At 33.0% G+C, this 23,570-nt stretch overlaps 3 protein-coding genes across 4 annotated transcripts; 2 read left to right on the top strand and 1 right to left on the bottom strand.

Moving 5' to 3' along the window:
• Positions 1-1,490: 1,490 nt before the first annotated feature.
• Positions 1,491-8,121, top strand: LOC7457943 (DNA mismatch repair protein PMS1). Of its 2 annotated transcripts, XM_002320977.4 has the most exons (11): positions 1,491-1,874; positions 1,955-2,278; positions 2,480-3,655; positions 3,806-4,077; positions 4,157-4,289; positions 4,601-4,669; positions 4,838-4,911; positions 6,246-6,311; positions 6,419-6,522; positions 7,258-7,439; positions 7,693-8,121. In XM_002320977.4, exons 1-11 carry the CDS (start codon positions 1,653-1,655, stop codon positions 7,816-7,818), a joined length of 2,748 nt encoding a protein of 915 aa, XP_002321013.2. In that variant the 5' UTR covers positions 1,491-1,652; the 3' UTR covers positions 7,819-8,121. The 2 variants fall into 2 exon arrangements, with proteins under 2 accessions (XP_002321013.2, XP_024440171.2); XM_024584403.2 differs by lacking the exons at positions 7,258-7,439; positions 7,693-8,121 and adding an exon at positions 7,102-7,251.
• A 1,515-nt stretch (positions 8,122-9,636) lies between these two features.
• LOC7491308 (probable U6 snRNA-associated Sm-like protein LSm4) lies at positions 9,637-12,183 on the top strand. The gene is made up of 8 exons (XM_002320976.4): positions 9,637-9,791; positions 10,026-10,062; positions 10,158-10,199; positions 10,344-10,442; positions 10,573-10,650; positions 10,962-11,001; positions 11,384-11,554; positions 11,827-12,183. The coding sequence occupies exons 2-8, from the start codon at positions 10,060-10,062 to the stop codon at positions 11,847-11,849; spliced, it is 456 nt and encodes a 151-aa protein (XP_002321012.1). The 5' UTR covers positions 9,637-9,791; positions 10,026-10,059; the 3' UTR covers positions 11,850-12,183.
• A 3,255-nt stretch (positions 12,184-15,438) lies between these two features.
• LOC7457942 (WD repeat-containing protein GTS1) lies at positions 15,439-19,778 on the bottom strand. The gene is made up of 7 exons (XM_002320312.4): positions 19,315-19,778; positions 19,135-19,230; positions 18,954-19,028; positions 18,006-18,116; positions 16,944-17,035; positions 16,597-16,681; positions 15,439-16,027 (listed from the first exon to the last, which is right to left on the bottom strand). Exons 1-7 carry the CDS (start codon positions 19,633-19,635, stop codon positions 15,671-15,673), a joined length of 1,137 nt encoding a protein of 378 aa, XP_002320348.2. The 5' UTR covers positions 19,636-19,778; the 3' UTR covers positions 15,439-15,670.
• Between the last annotated feature and the right edge of the window lie 3,792 nt (positions 19,779-23,570).

Here is a 23,570-nt window from a genome sequence, read left to right as displayed (position 1 = left end):
TCATTAAACTTTTTTTTTTTCCCTAGCAGGCACATATTATTATGTCACGAAAACGTAACCACACATGGAAACTTGCTACAACAAAATAAGATTTCACAAGTCCTCCTAAAAAAATCACTCTAAAAAAGATAATTTTTTTAAAAAATATATATAGAAAAATACTATAATAAAACAAAAATCATGTAAGGAAATATTATAACAATTTACAGTATTTTTTAAAAAATTTACGAAACAAAATTCTCAACCAGCTTAATATAAAAAAAATAAAATTAACAAAGATTATTTTGGAAAAAAAAAATTATAAAAAAAAATTATGTAAGGAAATATTATAGTAATCCATAATATCTTAAAGAAAACAATTAACTAAATTCTCAACCAGTTCAATATTTAAAAAAAATAGACAAAAATAATTTTGAAAAAAAATATAAAAAAAGAAGAAGACAATCTTGATAAAAAAACATGTAAAACAAAAAGAAAGGAGGGGGGAACGGAAAACAAATATTGGGAAAAAAAAGGAAAAAAAAAACAAAACAAAAATAAATGACAAAACAGATAAAAAAACCAAAATGAAAAAAAAACATGTGAAAAAATTATAGTAATTTTCCCACACACGTTTTATAATATTAGTTAGTACTCATGTTTTATTTATTATTTAAACTATTTATTATATTTTAGGTATTCATTATCTTACTATTATTTATCATTTAATAAAAAAAAATTAATATATAAGATGTAAAAATACATCAACAGAGGAGCGTTTCGCTTAAAGAGAAATACCTGCACCAGCAAGGATGGATGAAGCAGAAGTGAGAATGTTGGCTCGAGTAACTCAAATATTGGTGAGGATACAATAAACCTAAGGATTCCTTAGCAAGGTTCGTCCGCGGAGTGTGAGTCCGCCCCCCCCCCCGCCCCCCCTCTCTCTCTATATATATATATATATAATTAAAAAAATCTAAATATTCTATAAATATATTTATATATTATAAATACATATTTTGAGTTATGTTCAAAAAGTTATACCATATTTATTATTTATCGAATAAAATAACTATTCAAAAAATATTTATTTATTCAAACAGGATAAAGTTGATATCTATCATGTTTGAATTAAGGTTTTATTTGTTTTTTAAGTTTGAAAGCATGTATAAATTATTATTTTTTAATATTTTTATATTATTTTGATGCATTCATATAAAAAAATAAAAAATAAAAATATTATTTTAATATATTTTTAAATAAAAAATATTTTTAAAAATAATAATTAGAAGTTGTTTGGAATGTGGTGCAAATCATGTTTTTAAAAAAATTAAATTTTTTTTTACTAAAATAATTTTTTTTATATTTTAAATCATTTTGATGTACAATTTTTAAAAATAATTTTTAAAAATTAAAAATATATTATTTTAATATATTTTAACATAAAAAATATTTTAAAAATTAATTACAACGTATCGTAAAAAAAATCCAACCTTTCTTTTTGGCGGCAAATCAACTAGCGCAACAGTTTCCAGTCCCCAACTCTCTCTCTCTCTCACTACCAAATCCAAAACCCTAGCTCCCTAACCAAATAGATTCTACCCCACTTGTTTTCTCTCTTCTTTGCTCTACAAAATCAAGTTTCTTGGGTTAATGTTCAATTTAAGGCTTCTATGGAATCCTCCGCAATCACTATCAGGCCTATAAACAAAGCCGCTGTCCACAGAATCTGCGCTGGTCAAGTGATTTTGGACCTCTCATCCGCAGTCAAGGAGCTTGTTGAAAACAGCTTGGATGCTGGCGCTACTTCCATCGAAATCTCTTTGAAAGACTACGGCCTGGAATCCTTCCAGGTCATCGATAATGGCTGCGGCGTCTCTCCTAATAATTTCAAGGTAATATAATTTTTTTTTTATTGATTGATTGATTAAGCATTGAGTATTTGGTTATGTTGCTTGCGTGCTTGTTGCCGCAGGTTCTGGCACTTAAGCACCACACCTCCAAATTGGGGGACTTTCATGATCTTCAGTCTTTGACCACATTTGGTTTCAGAGGAGAGGCATTGAGTTCGCTTTGCGTGTTAGGAGACCTCACTGTTGAAACAAGGACCAAAAACGAGCCGGTGGCTACACACTTGACTTTTAATCATTCAGGTTTGTTAACAGCCGAGAGAAAGACAGCCCGACAGGTTGGCACGACAGTCACTGTTAAGAAGTTGTTTTCCAGTTTGCCGGTGCGAAGCAAAGAATTTAGCCGCAACATTCGCAAGGAATACGGAAAGCTTATTTCTTTATTGAATGTGAGTGTTTTCTGATGTTTATTCTCTCTTCATTTCATAACATTTGTGTCTATTAGATTTAGTGTTTTGGATACGAGGGTTTTGATTGAACTTCAAAGAAATGCTATGTGGTGTGCCTATGAAACAGAATATAGTAATTCTGCTATATGATGATGTCTTCTGATTATCCATTTAAATTAAAGACCTTTTCCTTATTTTCAGGCCTATGCTCTTATTTCAAAAGGCGTTCGCATAGTCTGCTCTAACACAACTGGTAAAAATGCAAAGTCTGTAGTACTAAAAACCCAAGGAAGTGATTCCCTTAAAGATAACATCATAACAGTGTTTGGCGTGAACACCTTCAGCTGCTTAGAACCTGTGGATATAGATATATCAGGCAGTTGCAAGGTTGAAGGCTTCCTTTCTAAGTCTGGTCAAGGCAGTGGTCGCAATTTGGGTGATAGACAATACTATTTTGTAAATGGTCGACCAGTGGACATGCCTAAAGTCAGCAAGCTTGTGAATGAACTATACAAAGGTGCAAACTCCCGACAATATCCCATCGCAATCATGAATTTCACCATTCCAACTACAGCGTGTGATGTTAATGTGACTCCTGACAAAAGAAAAATATTCTTTTCTGATGAGAGCTCTATACTGCTTGCTCTAAGGGAGGGACTGGAAAAAAATTATTCTTCAAGTAATTCCTGTTATTCTGTTAATAAATTTGAGAATCATGCTAAGGCAGCAGATAGCTCTCAGCTGTGCTCTCCTCGCGAGAAATCTAATATGTTATCAAAACAATCATCTGCAAATGGCAATGATAGTGAAGAAACTCAAACAGATGCAGAGGACAGCAGTCCACTCATGACAGTTGAAGTCAAATCTAAGCCCTTTCAAGTTGGAGAAAGATCTATCCATGACATCGAAGAAAAGTTTATGATGAAGGACTTTGCTCTTAGATTACATGGCATTAAGAAAACTGATAGTCTTACAAACAGTAACAGCTGCAAAGCAACGACACATCTCAATATTGTGACGGATCAAAATGCACAATGCCCGTCAAGAGTGGTTGAGCGAGTAAAGGGGGATTCAAATGGTCCTTCAGGCTCCTTTCAATCAAAACTCAGCAATTTTTTAACTGTCAATAAGAGAAAGCGTGAAGACATTACTACACAATTGTCTGAAGTTCCTGTTCTAAGAAATCAGACCTCTGAATGTCAATTGAAGAAAAGTGATATTGACATTCATGATGCGGTTACAAGTCTTCCTTTTAATCATCACCACATTGATGATTCTACTGAGTTTACTGATGCTGAGCCCCCCAAACATCACAGCACAGATGTGATCATCAATAAAACAAGGAATAATTCAGGATTGCAGCCTAAACTTGCGGAGGTACGTGGTTCTTAGCTCTTCAAAATAATTCCTCCCTTTCTTGTTTGATTGTGAAAACCTTTTTTACTTTTTCACATGAATGCATGTGTGACCTAATGCACGATTGCAGCCTAAACTCTTGATGTGTGAGTTTTACTACTTTATCCGCAGGATCCATCAGGTGAGCAAAATTCATCTTCTCCTGATGATGTCCCATCAATTACTACCCCTTGCAAAGGGCTTGGAAATTTGTTAGAGGATCTTCCTGTTGCCTCTCCTCCAGCTCAATCTTCCATCGAATTATTAGATGCTCCAGTGCCTTTTTCTGCCCAACAGATATGCTCCACCTTGCAATTTAGCTTTCAAGACCTGCATTCAAGAAGGATGCAGAGGCTGTCAAGGTTGCAATCTGGCAAATTCACGTTTGGAGGCTCAAAGAGAAGGTCTACAAATTAATGACTTTCTTCAAGTCGAGAAATATAAATTCTTCTGTTCGTAACCAACTTGGTTTTTCTTGCTCAGTCATAGGAGCTATGCTGCTGCTACACTGGAGCTCTCTCAACCAGACAATGAGGAGCGGAAATTAAGGGCTTTAGCTGCTGCTACAACTGAGTTAGAAAGACTATTCAGAAAAGAAGACTTTGGTAGAATGAAGGTTGTTGTTTACTCTATTTATTTGATCATATGCTTGAACAGTGCACATAGTTAAGTAGAAGCATAAATTTTCATGTGTACATAGTCTTTCCTTTTCTATTTTTTTGCTGTCCTATTCATCATTTCATGAATCAATTCAGTGTCTTGTGAAGATCTTTAAACAAGAGTTTTTCAGCATTGTGGTTGGCCCTTTTTAAATTGGGCTGGTCTGTTTGTGAAACTTTAGGGTAGCCAAATTTTTAGCAAGAATGCTTTCTATGATGACAACAAACTGGTGAATGACCCATGGTTACTGTTTTTTTTTCCCTGTAGGTGATTGGTCAATTTAATCTTGGTTTTATCATTGGGAAATTAGATCAGGATTTGTTTATCGTGGATCAGGTGATTTTCTATCCAAGATTGTGTATGGCATCTATTTTTCATCATTTGTGTGTTCTGATTATTTCATTTGAACACTGAAGTTGATTAAATGCTTGTGTTTAATTGCCTTGAGACTGCACTTACACGGAGAATGTGTAGAATTCTCATACTGTTTTCCATTTTTTTTAGCATGCTGCTGATGAGAAGTATAATTTTGAGAGACTCTGTCAATCAACCATTTTAAACCAGCAGCCCTTGCTTCGGTAAGGAGTTTATGACCTCTTGAATTGCTCTTGCTAACTCTCTTGTAAGTTGGGAATGTAAGATGCTTGATATAGTTTCTAAATTGCAATGTTGATGATTGAATGTGGATCTTGGATTAAATCAGTGTTAAAATACCTACACGATCTAAAATCCTTTTAATCAAAATAAGTTGCAGATCTATCTAATGAACAGGGAGTCCACTAGTAAGTTGTCCCCTGCCATCACACCTAAGTAATAGAGATCAACACCATATTCTGGACTGTGGAAAAGTTCCCCCCCGCCCCCCAGTGTTGTTTATCCACTCTCTCTAATGTAGCATATTTTGCGTAAGATTTATTTCGAAAGATTCCCTCCCGGTGCTTTTTTGCTGCTTTGAGGCTCTTCTATATTCAACAGTAGTATAAAGTATCTCAAACTGTTTAAATTCCCATTCCTGAATTCCAAGGGTTTGTCATTATAACGACAGAGAACCAAAATTCCTGAATTTAAGAGAAAACATAAACCAATTGAACCATTGAGTGAGCCTCCTGTTAAGCAAAGAAGAGCCAACATCACCTGTTTTTTTTGCCTACATTATATGAGTTCGTCGTAATCCAGCCATTGAAAATCAAAATGGACTTGAAAGATTATTATCAAGGGAAAGAGAAATTGTACATCCCTTTGCTCACTTGTCAAGAGGGGGATTGGACCTGTGGAATTGGATATTTACATTATCTGGGACTTATCCACTTTATCACTCAGTGCTTGTTTTATATTGCGTTTGCAACTATGTTTGAGTGCGTTATAAAAGTGTGTTTACCCCGAAAATACATTGAATTGATGTTTTTTTAGTGCTTTACAATGATTTTGACGTGCTAATGTCAAAAATAAAAAACAAAATCCGAAAAAAATTTATTTTGATGCATTTTCAAGTGAAATGCACTTTTGAAAAACACCTAAAGCAGAAGCTATCACACTCCGAAATGGGCACTTAGTGTCCTTGAAGTTAGTTGCTGCATTTCTATATGCTGTTTAAATTGCATCTTGAGTATGTCTTTCAACTCAATTTTGCATGTAGCTTGTCAGTCAAGGAATAGAGTGAGAGATACTAGGATTACTATTGTGTTCTCCATATACTAAAGCATTATGGGCTCTCGGGCACATATTTTTCACCTGGATATTTGGATGTGAAAGCAATAGCGAGGGATAATACGTTGCAATGTATTAGGTTACATTGTTGGTAGTTCCTTTGCATCACTTCTATTTTTGATGCACTTTTCACTTATTGCTTTGAATAAGCCAGTACTTTATTAATCATCAAATTCTGCTCTCTTTCTTTGAAAATCATGCACAGGCCACTGAGGCTGGAGTTATCTCCAGAAGAGGAAGTAGTTGCTTCAATGAACCTAGACATAATCAGGTGAAATATGGTTTAATCGTCACTAGCCTTTTCTGTTTGTAATTTCTACTTTCTGCTAAAATTTCTATGCTTTTAATGATGCGTGTTCTGGTGTTTCCGATGGTCAGAAAAAATGGATTTGCTTTGGAAGAGGATCCACATGCACTACCTGGGCATCATTTTAAATTGAAAGCTGTTCCCTTTAGTAAGAACATAACTTTTGGAGTTGAAGGTAATAAATGCCTTTTATTTTTCTTTCTCTAAGCAAATGGGATGTTATGAAATCAAAAGTTTACTAGTTAGCTTGTGGTTTTGTTGCATTTCCATGGAGGCTGACATGGATTCAGAACATTAGCACATCATGAAAGTTTTTAGTTTACTTAATTTATATCTTTAGAAAAAAGACAAAAGCCAAGAAAAAAGAGATAAAAATGGCACAAACATGATCTATAACATGCACATAATGTGCTGGCACTTGCTAGTTTGCGATTACATAAATCTATAATTGATGACAGGATCATCTTCTAGTCGCATTAATTGCATTTATTTCCTGAAAAGTTGTGTTCTTTTTCTAAGTAATTTGGAAGCATGATTAGAGACTTGTTTTGGTTGAAAGTTGTCTCATTGTGCCATCTTATCAACTTTTATATTATTACAAGATAGAAGAAGAATATTTTAAGGCATGCTGAGGAGTTGTGTGTCTGACTTTGTGATTTTCATAAGTGTCCTCAACTCTATGTTGCTTCGGCTAACAGTTCTATATGTTTGTTCCAAAATGTGCTGATTGGCATGGCCATTTGGACTATTATAGGGCATGCCTATTGTGTGCTGGTCCTTCTCTGAAGATGAATTTCTTGCCCCATGCAATACTATAGTGATTTCTCTTGGTAAAAATCAACGTATATCAAACTATTGTTGGACCAACATGCTTGGAAAAGTTGATTAGTAGCGCGCTCTTTTGAAACAGATGTGAAGGATCTGATTTCTACTCTTGCTGATAGTCAAGGGGAATGCTCCATAATCAGTAGATACAAAATGGACACTGCTGATTCCGTCTGCCCATCAAGAGTTCATGCAATGTTTGCATCACGTGCATGCAGATCATCGGTTATGATTGGAGATGCACTAGGGAGGAATGAAATGCAGAAGGTATTAACCATGTGTTAGTACTGCACATATTGTTTCCACCATGAAACTCTATCATCTATGAGAAGCAAGTAGTTTTCAATGTCTGTTTGCTCAATTGTGTGTGTGGACGCCTTACATTGTTTTTTTTTTTGTTTCTAGTATTTCTAATGATCATTTTCTGCAGGATGCCACTCATTATTTTGAATTTAGGCATATCAATAAAGCTTACTAAATTATCCTGGCCTTTTTTCCCCCCGTATTTTTTCTTTCTCAGATACTTGAGCATTTGGTCGATCTAAAGTCCCCCTGGAATTGCCCCCATGGCAGACCAACCATGCGCCATTTGATTGACATGTCATCCATTTACGAAAGGCCAGATGAAACGGAAGCGGGCTTGTGATGGACCTTCCAATGGCAGTTACTAGCTCCTAATGCCCTTCTTAACTTAGGTTACATGGACTCTGCAAGTCGTCCTGAATCTTACGATGCATTTATCAAGCGGTGGAACTCTGGCTTCCTCTGGGTTGTAAATCAATTTGTTTCGCTGGTTTTTATTACAAAAAAAACATGAAGCTGTACTCTAAAAACATCCTTGTAATGGTTGGTCTCTGGCTCCCTCTGCGAGTTGTAAATCCTTTTTTCTCGTGGATTTGTCGTGAGAGCCCCTTGCTTCATCTACCCTGAGAAAACCCACTTCCTCGTATCTTCTTTTTCTAGCATATTTTCAACCGTCATAAAGCAGATCCAGGTTCAACCCGAAAAGAACAAATGATTTTTAGCATAACACTCGTATTGAAATGGGCTCTAATAGTCGTGTTTGGGAGTGTGGTTGTAGTTCTAGAAGTGTTTGGAAGTGTGGTTGTATTGCTTTTCAAAGTGCTTTACGTGTTGAAATGTATTAAAATGATATTTTTTTTATTTTTTAAAAATTATTTTTAAGATCAGAATATCAAAACATATAAAAAAAAAATTAAATTCATAAAATTAATATATAACCTAACAGAATTAAAATAAATTATAATAAATAGTATTGTGTGACTGTGATTATAGTGATTTACCTAGACGTTTTTGTGTTTTGACCGGGCTCAATCAGGGAAAGTTAGGCTCAAGGAAAAGCCCAACAACAAGAATGTTGGGCTCAAAACAGAGATCAGCAACAAACAAGAAAGAAGTTGCCAATCGTTGAGGAGAAAAACCTTGGACTCAAAAGAGTAAATATTGGTCTCAAAACCAAGCCTAACAACCAAAAAAAAAGTTGCCAGACAAGGAGGAAAACCTTGGGCTCAAAACCAAGTCCAAGGAGGGGATGTTGGGTTCAAACTAGAGCCCAACCTCAAAGACAACAACTGTCGAAAGCATGAAGGAAACCATAGGCTAAAAATCGAGTTCAATGAAAGATACTGGGCTCAAAGGTGAGCCCAACGTCAAGGCAACATCAAGCTACATTTTTCTTTGTACTTTGCCACCTTAAACATGGAAGAAAAGAATGTCTATATGCTGAGGGCCTGGCTGCTGTGGTCAATCGTGTGATTTGTTCCGTCCCCGTCCCAGGTTCGACCCTCTATGTGCACGCTTGTCATCCCCGCGGTGCCTTACCTGCTCCTGGGTTTGCAGGATGTCCAGTGGGTCGTGGGGAATAGTCGTGGTGCGCGTAAGCTGGCCCGGACACCCCACGTAAATCAAAAAAAAAAAAAAAAAGAAGAAGAATGTCTATATGAACTACGGACCAAACCCAACTTAAAAAAACATTAAAAAAAATTCCGAAAACCCATCAAAGGTTTCCGAGTTCGTCAACATTTATATTGTTCAATGCACAGAAAATATTAGCCATGCAAGAAGGATAAAAATGGATCTATAGTATGAGATATCCATTTCGGTTATTTTTTTTTTTTTCAATAGCCAACCTCTTAAGGTTAAATTATATTTAGTTTTAAACCATTTAGGTGGTGGCCAGTGATAAAAATTTAGAATTAAGAGATTTGCTATCTTTGTGGTCTTAAGTTCGAGCCCTGTGGTTGCTCATATGATGGCCGCTGGAAGTTTACATGGTCGTTAACTTCAGGACCCGTGGGATTAGTCGAGGTGAACGCAAACTGGCCCGGACAGCCACGTTCAACTTATATATATATATATATATATATATATATATATATATATATATATATATATATATATATATATATATAGTTTTATAAATTAACAAAATGTGCCGTCACATAGTTGACTTCATCTTTAAAAGAGAGGCTACCATAATTGTTAGTATCAGGGGTAATTGTAATAACTAGCGTCCATTTTTCACAGAGAGGCGCTTAGAGCAGAGAGATATCGAAGGTGGTCGCTCGACTTTCTCCATTAAAGAATTCGCTTTCTCTGGTAAGTTTCGATTGCCTCTCCTCCTCCTTTTCTTTTTCTTGTACTCCCTCTATCGCTCGCAGAAACCCTGTCATCTTCCTCGTTAAATTCTTCTCTTTGGAAACTAGGGTTTTCAACAACTACAAATGGTTTTTTTAGCTTTTAATATTCTCTAACCCTAATATCTCCTCGATCTGTTGTGCTTTCCTAAGTTTTTTCATGCTTTCTTTTTCATGTGCTTGGCTTTTCTTGCAGGTTGCTTGATTTTATTTTTTTTGTGCCCTAAAACATGGTAACAATCTCAACTGCTGGCTTTGGTTTTTCTTAAATCTCCCATCTTTCCCCTGCTTTCTCTGACACATTTGTTTTGTTTTGGGTTATCTGCAGCTTCCTCTTTCTCTACTTAAGACTGCTCAAGGCCACCCTATGGTAAGCAAGAGATCTCTGTTTTTCTTGTTGTGTTATTTGACCTTGTGAGCCCAGAACTTTGTGCAAATTTGTAGACTTTGTTTTACGGCCTTTTCATTTTTTTTGATGCAGCTTGTAATTCATGGTGCTTGTATGTTGTAACAGTTGGTGGAACTGAAAAATGGAGAGACTTATAATGGGCATTTGGTCAATTGTGATACTTGGATGAACATCCATCTCCGTGAAGTCATCTGCACCTCCAAGGTGTCAATATGTTTTTTTTTTTAATTCAACTTTTAGTATTTTTGTTTTTGCAGAAATAGTGGTATTTTTTTTTAATTTGTTTTCTTTTTTTGAGATTAACATATGGGTTTTGGGTTGGAATTTGATGTAGGATGGAGATAGGTTTTGGCGAACGCCTGAATGCTACATTCGTGGGAATACTATCAAGTATCTTCGAGTTCCTGATGAGGTACCTATCATGTTTGGCTGTTTTTGAAGAATAATAGTGAAAAGGTGGTGAAACCACTAATAAAAACACACTGAACTGGTGTAAAAAATGTAGCATTTAACTGCTTTGCAAGATTTCCATCTAGCATTGTTGCTTCACAGGACCCTGATTTCAATATATTTGTGAAATTTGTTATTTGGGAGAGATTTTGATAATAAACTAATGCTTTGAAAAACTGATTAGTCTTTATTGATACGTGGTTCAATATCTTCTTTCTTGTGAATGTTTTGGTGGTTATTTTGCTAATCCAATGATCTTGATTTGTGTTGTAGGTAATTGATAAAGTTCAAGAAGAAACCAAGAGTCGCTCAGGTATGGTTTATGTTTTCTCAATTATGGTCTATTATTATACTCTGAACATCAATGAATGATGGGGTATTGATCTTGAAATACAATATCTTTGAAGATTGGTCAGTTCAAAACCACTATATGTGTTACTTTTGTATTAAAATATATAGCCTTTAGCTGAGTGTGCGTAGATACTTGTACTGAGTAGTGTTGCAGTTAATCTTGTAGTTGTTTATGCTACTTTATGCTCTGCCTTAAGTTCTGTGTTCTTTTGTGTTTTACAAATTCAGAAAAGCTGAGATTTTCAATTTTGTTGGTTAATTGATTGGTTTAAATTTCTGCATTTGCATATTGAGAAATACAGAACCTTGCATATTTAATTGATTGACTTTTTTTTTTCTTTTAGATCGGAAGCCACCAGGGGTGGGGCGTGGAAGAGGAAGAGGTAGAGAAGATGGTCCCGGTGGAAGGCCAGCAAAAGGGATTGGGCGTGGCCTTGCTGATGATGGAGGTCCCAAGGGCATGGGTGGTGGCCGTGGTAGAGGTGGTCCAGGTGGAAAGACTGGTGGGAGCAGAGGTAAGACTTGGTTAGAGCGATGAAAAAGAAAAAAATTGCTCATAGTTTTTTCAAGTTAAAAGCACGCATTTATGGAGGCCATCATATTATATTATCGCCTATTATAAGTTGCTGGTATCTAAATTAAAAACAGCTTTGTGATTTGACAACCTACCTCTCTTTTTTTTCCGTCACTATGTTTGGAACTGTGGTTATTTTGGTCTGCATATGCATCACATTTTCGAAAGCTTAATTTGAACAAGCAAACATGTCATTCTACTTTTTGGTGACAGGTGCAGGGCGAGGCCGAGGTTAATGTGGGTGATGGTGCCCAGACAATGCTTTGGGCGAGTCTGCTACTTTTAGAGGACAGGTGCTGGGCGAGGCCGGGGTTAATGTCGGTGACGGTGCCCGGATGCTTTGGGCGAGTCTGCTACTTTTAGAGGCATTTTGCGCCCAACTTTCCATGTGAAATGTTCTCTCCTTAGCATATTCCTGTTGAATGGTTGATTTCGAATTCTAATGTAGGTACTACATAGTATTACAGAGAAACAGAATTAAAGAGCTTGTATTGTGAATTGCCTTTTCTGAACATGTCTTGCGTTGTTGGTTTGATCATTCACCAGTTAATTCTCTGGTTTTTCTCTTAACTCTCTCTCTCTCTCTCTCTACTGTGGATACTTGCCTGCTGATTGGTGGTTGTCACAGTGGTTTGTCTCGCATTAAGGGTGTTGTTTTTTACCTAGTTCAACTGCATCCTTAACCGGAGATAAGTACATACAACGTGGTAACAATGCCATGCTAATTAACTAAAAACTTTGTGTGCATGGATTGGAATGGTAATTCTCTATTTTTTTTTGTCTTTTAGTTTTTTTTTTACTTTAGTTATCAATTTTTTTTTAATTTTATTGGTTTTTTAAAGATTGAGTTAGATAATTTATTTTGATTTGTTATTTATTGAATTATTATAATGTCAAAAAAAAAAACATTATGACATCGGGTTGATGATTGATTTTGTAAAAAAAAAAAAATTTACTTTTTATAAAAAAATTAAAAATAAAGGCATTAAAATTGAAAGTGATGGGAAAATGCAGTTTTTTTTAATTCATTCAACGTCTTCTAGGAAAAAATTGCATTGCAATTTTTATTTTGATCTTTTAGTTGAAATTTATATATTTTTGTTGAGAAGAATTATTGAAAGAGAAAAAAATTATTGAAAAATAAAACAGGAGAGAAAAAGTGATTACTTGTTCATATTCTAAAAAAAATAAAAAAATGTCACGAATGCTATTATATTCTATTTTGAGATGAGTGTTATTGAAGTGTTTTTTGATTATATATTTTGCCGGGAAAATATATTGGGTTGAGAAATGATTTTTTTCAATTTAATTGTGTTTTTTTTTTATTAATTTAGAAGTGTTTTGGATTGAAAAATAAGTTTATTGATGTTATAAGGGTTTCTTAGAGGTTGTTTTAATTAAAATGGGTTGATAAATAGTTTTTTAAATTAAAAAAGCCACAATTTAAAAATATAGATGACACTTGTTTTTTTTTTCTTAAATAATCATTCTCACCTTGGATCAAGTGGGAAAAAAAAGAAAGGTCATTTGAAACTCATTAAAATAAATACATTAAAAATACTCTTGTGATATTATTAAATAAAATATCATTTGATTTGTTATTGGTTTTCTGATAAGATTATGTCGTTTTCGATTTTTTCACCTTCATGTTTTTGTTTTCCTTGCATTTCCATAAAAAGAAATGAGCACGTTATAATTAGAAAAAATGGTTTTAATTTGAGATATTTTTTTATTTTTATTTTGAATCATTCAATTTTTTTTTAGTATGTTGTATGATTATTTTTTATTTTTATTAAATGAATGACATAAAACAACAAAGAAAGATAAGAAATAGAAGAGAAATATTGTGTGATTTCATCACACTCTACAATAAAAATATGAGCACTTTTAATTTTTTTTAATGATTTAATTTAATTGTGGGTTGCCATCCCATAATAAAAACTCACTAAAATGCATAACTACCAAGAAAAACACACTTTCTAAATACAGACAAAAGCCAAAAATAAAACCAAAGAACATTTACTGTTACAATCCATAATGGATTGTTTCTAAATGCACAATAATTTTAATAGGAGCTTTAGTTTTCTTGTTAATTAGTTTGTTTTGATGAAATTTAAATTATTATCCTTTTTATTAGAAAAAATCATTGCCATATAATTAAATATGAAATTAAAGGGCTCCCAATAAATTAAGATCAGATATCTTAGCCTGCATCTGTTTACCAACTTCATGACTTCATTTTAGTTAACGTTAACAATTTTTTTTAATATCTATGGACGTATATAATCCTTAATCTATTATATTAAATGTATGTATCTAATTTTGACTTCCTAATTAATTTTTTTTGCTGCTAAATAATACATTAGCAATATTTAAATATTCTTTTTTACATATATATTTTTTAAAAAATTTAATTCATAGTGAAGTGTGTCCATTACTTAATTGGTTGCTAGATGTGATTAGTTGAGGACAGTTTTAAATTAATCTCAATTGTCCATTACTTAAATTAATCTCAATTGTCCATCCCGACCCTATAAGTAAAAATCTAAAAGGCATGACCTGTTTACTGTTGAAAAAACTTAATTTTGGACTATTTGATCTTGATTAAAGGCTAATTGTTTATTTTTTATTTTTTAAGAAATAATGGGATTGGAAAAAGAGGGACCACAATAAAAAAGATATCAATAATGAATGGTGTATCCATTGTTTTTTAAAAATATATTTGGATCCTCGATATTTAAAAATAATATAATTTATACAATTTAGGTCCCTTTAAACTTTTAAAATTTCCTTTTGGTATAAAAATTTATTTTTATTATTTTCAGTTTCTGGTTAGAGAGAGGAGAGAGAGAAATGTCACCTAATTCTAGCTATAGAGAAAGAAAAATATTATTGGCGTCAATTTCATACACTAAATGATCGATCTTTGTATCAAATGGTTTCATTTGATGAAGAAAGTTTGGCATAAATGCTTTTTTTACCTATAAAGTGTGGAAAAACATATCTCAGCTTTGGAATATTTTTGATTACGAGTTGATTTTGGGTTTTGAAATGATATTTTGGGTTTTTGAGGCTATATATAGATTTATTAAGGTGTCTAAGGTGTTTTCTAGGAGTTTTAGAAAAAACAAAATAAGTTGAAATAAATTTTTAAATAAAAAAACCTTTAGTCTCGATGTCTAACCATCATAGTAGTAAGAATTTGAAAAAAATCAGATAATACATTATTTTTTTTATTTTTTTTTAAAAAAATTGAGGTGGATGACATCTCATCCACCCCATATGCTAAAAAAATATATTAAGCTGCATGCGGGTCCTTACAAAATGAGTCAAGTGGGCTAGCTTGGCTTGTCAAGTCCAACATCGCATAACTTTTTACTTTTTTTTTTCTAAATTATTTTTAATTGATGCTTTTTATATTTATTTAAATTAATATTCATTCTCTCTTTTATTTTTGTTTATATACCCTGATTTAAATGACAATTATATTTTAGTTAGTTTTTATATATTTAATTTGTAAAGATTATCGAGTTTTTTGTTATGTTTTATATAAATAAAAATATTTATTTTTGGATAAAATTTTTAATATGTATAACCTTACATGATATTTTTTCATTTCATTTTATTTAATTATATTTATTTTTTTATTACTTGATTAAATTAAAAATTGATTTTAGTTAAGAAAATCATTCAACGCAATGGAATCAAAGTCCTGAGTTGCAATATTATATATATATATATAGTTGTGGATGTAGGTGAAAAGAAAGACATTGCAACAATAATAAAAAAGAAAAAAAGAAACAGAAAACAAGAAATAGCGACATATGGGATAAAGTGGCCGGATTGAGTATGGAATTAAAAGGGTAGGCATTTTACTTTCCACAATTCAATGACGATGCATGCAATGCACATCTGACGCCATGATTTTCTTAAACTACAAAACCGAAAATACAAAGCTCGAAGGAGAGAGAAATAAAAGTTGAAAGGAACTAAAGAAAACAGGGGGGCTCTGTAAGATTTTGAGAAGATACGGCAAGAAAAAACATACAGGCGTGCTCTAGTAAGGAGTACGCCGTTTTTTCTTGCGAGCCTTTGGTGATTTCTTAACCAATGCACTTGAAATCCATGATCGATTTATCCCAGTGGAATCGTCGGACAACCAGCAACATAGTCGACCATCCTCACCACCTGTCCATCCAAATATGCCTCGGCTTTGGGCAGGTCCCCCCTTCATGCTTGACATGGGCAATACACTCCTGACAACACCTGTGTGCCCCCCTCCAAGAATTGCTTCTGGAGATCCAATTCCTTTATGATTTACAGGAAAATAACCTAAAGCACCGGCATTAGTGCCACCGATTAACCATAAACTATCACCTTCTCCGGGGTAGTGGCAATCAACAAAATAATCAACCTGCCAAGACAACAGAGAAGTTTAAACCAAGAATCTGAATTTGAACCATAATTAAAAATAAATATATTGTACCAAACATACTGCATGTATCCTGCTAATTCATAAATTAGAAGATCCGTATATTCTGTCTTCTGGTCTATGTATTCCATCCTACATAGCATTGTCTATGAGAAAAAAAATTGTTGCTCGAGATGGAAGCCCAAGGACTCTTCAAACAGCAACTTAGCTGTATCATGTGTCACTGGTATCTTGGACAATTTCATATACCATTAGGGAGTCCGGGCTTCCATAATTGATGCTTACAACTCAACTGCACTTGTGCCATATTTGAGTTTTCTCAACTATTTTTGTCAGACACCGTAGGAAAGTTAAGCGAGAAAATGATAATTAAGTTCTAAACCATTCTTGTTTGCTCTTGTAAGAGCTTCTTGTTCTAAAACATCAACTAAATACAGTAGTTTATGATACACCATACTTACAGAAAAGAGAAATTGCATGTAAAGACAAGAAATACAGTTGTTCTGTAATCCACTAAATAAAGTGGATTCCATCACATGGAAAAAACTTACATGGTCTAATGTCCAGCTGTCAGAGGCTAATGAGCGAGCTTCCAGAAAGTTTGCTTCATTTCTTGAATCCTTCCAATCCCAAATACTGCAGTTTCGTTTTTTAGAAAACAAAAGGTAATGCACATCAGAGTCAGGCTTAAACTATGGTTACCAAAAAGATTGTTTTTGAATGTAACATGCATGGTTACAAGAACTCCTTTTCATTTCCTTTTTCCTGTGATTTTGCAAACCCCTACAGGGATGGTAACCATAAGTCACTAGCAGACTGCTGACTTCCATTTTTTACTGACATACATAGTAAAACCATCTTCCACTGTATCATAAAGAGCCAATAAATTCAACAGTACCTTAAACTTTCGATATGTGTCAAACACCAGAGCTTCTGATATGTCTCTCCAAAAAACCCCACTTTCCCGATTGAAGTTCCAACATTAATCACCTACAAGATTGTAAAAGTTCATCTGAAATATGTACAGGAAAGACTAGGAGCAGTTATGGGACTAGTTGAACTCTTATTGCACAAGACATGTTAAACAGTTTTCAACCAGTCTGGAAAAAAGTCTGGTATTCTTGGACAAAGGATTAAGTATATACTTACGTTTTGGAAGAAACAGGCAGTGCAAAATTAACTATCAGAGATCAGAAATTATTATTTTTGGAAGCAACAACAAAATATACTCCTCTCAAAGAAATGATAATAAAAAAGATCATTAACAAATTGAATGAATGTATTGCAACAAATATAATAAAAAATGGACAGAGGGAGACTAAAGGAACATTGCTCAAAAATCAGTTGCATATCCAAATGCAACCAAAGCTCTTCCATAAAATTTTTTTTGTAAAAAAAACAAAAATTCAAGCATAGATCCTTTATAGCAGAGCTGCAGGCTAAAATAATAATTGAAAGACCATGTCCTGACTATCCTCTCAAAAACTGCTTCACATGCAGAAAAGGAAATGCACCTTTTTTTTTTGTCAAATCCAAAGAAAAAAGAAAGGATAAGTTATCAACCCACCTAACAAAATGGCTTTTTTTTTCAAGTATGTTACAGTTACTATAAGTTTGATAGTAATGATATTCCAATGAATATGGTACACTAAGAAGGCACCATCAGACATTTTTTATTAAGTAGTTTAAGATGCTAAATCTCTGATAGACTTGAAAGAATGAAGCATATTTCACATGAAGACCATGCTCTATGGTACTTGATGTCCAACTCTAACAAGTAGCAATCATGTAGTTGCATTTTTTCAGCAATTGTTATTTGAATGGCCAAACAACTGCTTTGACAAGTCTGCCCATTTGGACCTCACAAAATACCTAACAATTCGTTTATCTTTCAATGAACCCATGCATATAAAATTAGGAATGATGTAAACAGTACCGAGAATTAGAAGCCTGCACTTACTGATTCCAGATCATCGTCATCGTTGATATCCCCATCAGTATTAAATATACACATCAACCCATCAACGGAAGCTGAAAGAAGCTTGTTTCTATTGTCAGGGACAAAGTGAACCTATTAAAAGTCAGCAAGTTATGAACTTGACAAAATAGAACAAAAACAAAATTCATGGATGAAAATATGAATCCAGTAATAAAATGAACAATTACTCCAATTCCTAAACAGGAATGCTGGCAGTCCAAAACATATAAACTTGACAAATCTTTACAGATATTTCAGTGAAAGATGACAGCGGGATTTCAGCTCAGCTCAATTGGACAATATAACACATGCCAGAAAAATGCATAGAAGCCATTTCGAACAACACCATGTTAGCGCCAAAAAGCTGGTGGTATAATCAAGTCCATGCATTACAGATGTATTTTGCAAACACAACATAACCATGCAGTGATAAACAGCTTCCTGTATGTTTTTCTTATCCCTAGAAATCCTAGCACATGACTGATTTTTTAAGTCTAATTTTAAACTTTTTTAAGGCATTGTATTTTATATCTTTTGGTTTGTTTAACTAATATAATTTGGCAGACCAGGCAGTTGAAAAGAGCATCACGGCTTGGGATAAAATACCTACATTCCAGGTTACAAATGGCGACATAACAATGGGGATCCAGTCATGACCACCTTAGCACAAAGCAGAAAACAATGCATCGCATACTGGGTGAAAGCCACTAAGTTTGGTGTATCCACCTACATGCATTTACATAATCTTCAACTTCAACCATAGACATTGCAACCTAAAACATCGGTTAAAATTCTAACACAACTTCATATTGGAAACCAACTTCCTAGTTAAATAGCAAATAGTCATGAACAGCCACAATATTAAACATTGTGCAATAAGAAATGAAACAAACTTCCTGTCAAGTTGAAGAAAGAACGGGAAAAAAAAACCTGAGTAACATCTTCAATATGAGATTCCTCCAAACATGCAACTTGCTTCCCATTCCTCCAATCCCAGAAAAGTACCTGAATTACCAAGAAACCCATATCCAAATCATCAAACAATTCATAATAAATTCAATTTAATTAGAGTTAAACGTACCAGTAAATTGAGAAATGAAACTGTTAGAACCTGAGACTTAGCGCCAGCAGCAAGAAGATTATCATTAGAACCTCCAAATGAAAAGCTGAAAATCTCTTGAGAAGAGCCGGAATCTATACACGAAACCTGCAACACAATCAATTCATTCACAGAGTACTCCCATATAAAAACATACAGAGGAAAATGAGAAAAAAGAAAAAGGGAAAGTACCTGTTGGAAATTTCTGGTGTCCCAAGCTCTGATAGTACCGTCAGAAGAGCAAGAATGCAAAAGATGCGGAGACGATGAAACAGAGAATGCAATTTGATTGATAGTATCAGAGTGACCTTTACACTCTCCTTGGAACTGACCTGTCACTGGAGAATAAAGCTTCACTGCTTTTGTCGATAGCGACACCGCCACTGACGACCAGTCATCCTTTGGGACAATTTGGAAAACATAGTCGTTGCCGAAATTGGTTTGAATTGAGTTTTTTAGCCCGAATTTCTTTGATTTCGGTTCCTCAATCTCCATCTCTGTCGTTCCTTCCATCTTCGCTGTGCTCTGTGTCGGTCTGCTTATTTTGGAAACCAGAAAGAAACCTAGTGCCAGGATTTTAGGGTTTTAGGGTTTTAGGGCATAATCCTCTGCGCTCAGTGCTCGCTAAAACTCCCGTACATATACTGCCATGTCATGCTCACAACAGTACTTGTACGGTTGCTTTTTGGTACAAATTAACGCAAATAAAGGTATTCTAGTTGTTTTTAAAAATATTTTTTATTTAAAAATATATTAAGATAATATCTCAATGATACCCTAACTGTTCAGCTTCAGCCGCCATTGATTGAGACTACCACCACCAATATAAAAGAAAGAAAGAAAGAAAGAAAGAATCTTCTAGCCACAATTTATTTATATTAATCTTGGACTTAACCATCATCAAATTTGGGATATTTAAGACTCTAAAATCTTGGGTCTAAAAATAAAAACCTGAATTTTACATCTGCTTTATATTGATATTTTGTTTGCAAGGCTGAAAGTAATTTTTTTAAAAGGTAATTTGAAAGCTAGAATGGTGGGTTCCCCGCCCCGGTGATGAACAACAAGAACAAAGGAGTGTCAAATACTCTATGATTTATGTATTAAAATCAAAACAATAAAAGTACAGAAGGATGCCAATAAAAAAAATGTAATAACTTTTTTATATTTTAGTTTTGTTAAGGAAAGATTTAGGTGGTTCGATTTGATTACTCCAGTGCAGACATGCCTCCAAAATGGGGTACCTCCAGCAGAGATTAGAAAAAAAAAAACATAAATAAAATAAGCAATTAAATTGAATCTAAATGAAACAAAGATTTAGGTGGTTTGATCACTTGATTATGGAATTTTATCATCGGGTATAAGACTAATTAATATTAATAATGACATTCGATACTCCCTAACATGTTTGCTTGCTTCCATACCATGAAGGCCCTCCATTCTTTTTTGAATTAAGAATTTAAGACTCTAAAATCTAAGTTTTTATTTTTATTAATGTGAATGTTCAGGTCAGCTTGCGCATACCTCGACTAATCCCACGATTCCTGAAGTTAATGACCATGTAAATCTCCAGTGATTATCATATTAGCAACCACATGGCTCAAACCTGAAATCACAGGGGAGCAAACTCCTTAGTTTCAAACTCTTATCACTGAGCTACCTACCAGATGGTTTTTAAAATTTAAGTTCTTAAAAAGTAACCTACTAGTTTTAAAATTTAATTGGAATTATGAAAACACATACAGTATCAATTATACATGTAGATATTAAAGTATACATACAGGTTGTATATAAGTCAATTATATAAGGTCCACGCTTCCTAGTCAGAGAGGTTATGCTTCTATCTTACTATTATACATTAAAAAAATAGAAAAAATAATAATTGCGACATGGACTATAGGTTATAAGTTATTCATGTGTTTGTGGTGATAATTCAGCATATGACCGCCAGTTATTAACATCGACACGACCAGTCTGTTGTTGCTGTACTGATACCCCATGTCGTCTCCATCAGGGACACGCTTCCATCTAATAAACAAGGCAAGAGTAGAAAACAACAAAGAGCAATGTCTTCCGCTTTTGTTTTTTATGTGCTAATACAAGTACATAATTAGATTCCTCTTTGTGTATAATATATAGTTGTAGTTGTGAAGTCAATTTATCTGCCGCATGGTGCCAATCATGACGGCTATGCGCGTGTCTTATTTTGTATTGTTCAGGAGTGAGGTTGGCATCTATTTTTTTTTTATATAAGAAAAATTGAATTAATATTTTTTTATTGTTTTAATATTAAAAATATAAAAATATTATTTTAATATATTTTCTTTACACTGCAATCTCAAATCATGTGGTGATAAAATACTGGAATGAAAAGGGATGAGAAAGACTTAAAGACTTTCAAAATTATTTGAAGTTCTGTATTATTATTATTATAATTATTTTAGTTTAACGTGGATGTCCGGGTCAGTTTGCGCGTACCTCGACTAATCCCACGGGTCCTGAAGTTAACGACCATGTAAGCCTCTAGTGACCATCATATAAGCAACCACAGGGCTCGAACTTGAGACCATAGAGGGAACAATCATCTTGATTTCAAGTTCTTACCACTGGACCACCACCTAGATGGTTTTATTATTATTATTATTATGGCTCGTTGGATGTTCAACATTCCTTAATTATTTATACTTTTATAGCCTACATTAATCTTAACAAAAAACAAATGCAGCAAATTATGAAAATAATCCTGGTATTTATTGGAGATATTCCAAGAGAGTTGACTTATAGAATGTCTTAATCAAAAACTCTAATCATACCATCATCTCTTATTAATTTTACTTAATTATGCATTTGATCCTTATCATTCTTACCATGATCAAGCCTGTCATTGTTCTCGAGGTTAAATTCTGGAAATTGCAGTTTTTTAATGTTGACATCCCATTGGTTACTTATTGAACTATTATTTCAAAGCATGCCACGTATTCGACTTTTATAATAAATGCAATAATAATAAATTATTTTGAATTATTTCATAAGATTTCTCCTCAACCTAAAATGAAGAAATATTATAATATAGATTTTATTGGTATCGACGCATTCAATAAAAATCTAAATCTAAATATCCAAACTCAAGATTTTATAATAAACTAAAATTACTAATTACAAATAAGATATCATCAATATATAAAATAAATAAAATTTTACTGATCTTAAGATATATATATTGATCAATAATATTTTTCTTAAATATAAAGAAAACAACAATATCATTAAACTCGATATACCATTGTTTTGAAACTTATTTAAGTTTATATATTGATTTCTTAAGTTTACACACTATATGCTTGTTTCATTCAACTGAAAATCTCAATCGATCCATATAAACTTCTTCTACTACATTCCCATTTAAAAATGCGATTTTCATATCTATTTGATATAATTCTAAATCATAATAAAATACTAAAATCATGGAATTCTAAATAAGTATTTTATAGAGACCGATAAAGACATCTTTTTATTATTAATGTCATTTGTTTTTAGTAAAAACATTTAGTAACAAGTATGTCATTGTATTATTCAATGTTATCATTTGAATCTCGTTTGGTTTTAAAGATCCATTTATATCTGACTTTTTACAATATCTAGATATTTTAACATGTTCTCATACTTCATCTTGTTTTATAAATTTTAATTCATGTTTTATGATATCTATCTATTTATTATAATTACCATTATTAATGGCCCGTGAAAATAAAACTAAATCATCATCATTTTTCAAGTAAAATTATAACTATTCTAGATATGCCACATAATCATCTAAAATATTAAACTTTCTTTTTTTTTGATATATAATACTATTTTTTATAGGTTTATCATCAATATCTTTATTATAAATTATAAAACCAACACTGAATCATCATCATTTTTCAAGTCAAATTATAACTATTCTAGATATGCAACATAATCATTCAAAATATTAAACTTTCTTTGTCTTTGATATATTTCTAATATTATTTTTTATAGTTTATTTTTTATAGGTTTATCAACAATATATTTATTATAAATTATAGAATCAATTATTTGTTGTGACTAATAATTGTTAAACTATTCAACAATTTAAGAACAACAATTTATGCAGAATTGAAAGTTAATAATACATGCATATTTTGCTTGCTTTAACATATTTTGAGTCTTGACAACTCAAATTTAATTAATAATACATGCATTTTGATTAAAACTTTATGATTTTTACATTCAAATATACATATAATATTCATGATCTTAGAACTTTATGATTTACATATTTAAAAAAACATATATTTTGATACATAATAATTTGATGAAGAAAATTTACGATCAGATACCCTGCATGAGACATCACTGTGACAGAAACATTGTTTTTCCTGTTTCTTCCAAATAAAATGAGTTTCTAAATAGGTTTCCCAAGAACA

The sequence above is a fragment of the Populus trichocarpa genome, chromosome 14 (genome assembly GCF_000002775.5).
Source record: "Populus trichocarpa isolate Nisqually-1 chromosome 14, P.trichocarpa_v4.1, whole genome shotgun sequence".
Lineage (NCBI taxonomy): Eukaryota > Viridiplantae > Streptophyta > Magnoliopsida > Malpighiales > Salicaceae > Populus > Populus trichocarpa.
The sequence above is the reverse complement of the archived record's forward strand: the minus strand, read 5'-3'. Positions and strand labels throughout refer to the sequence as shown.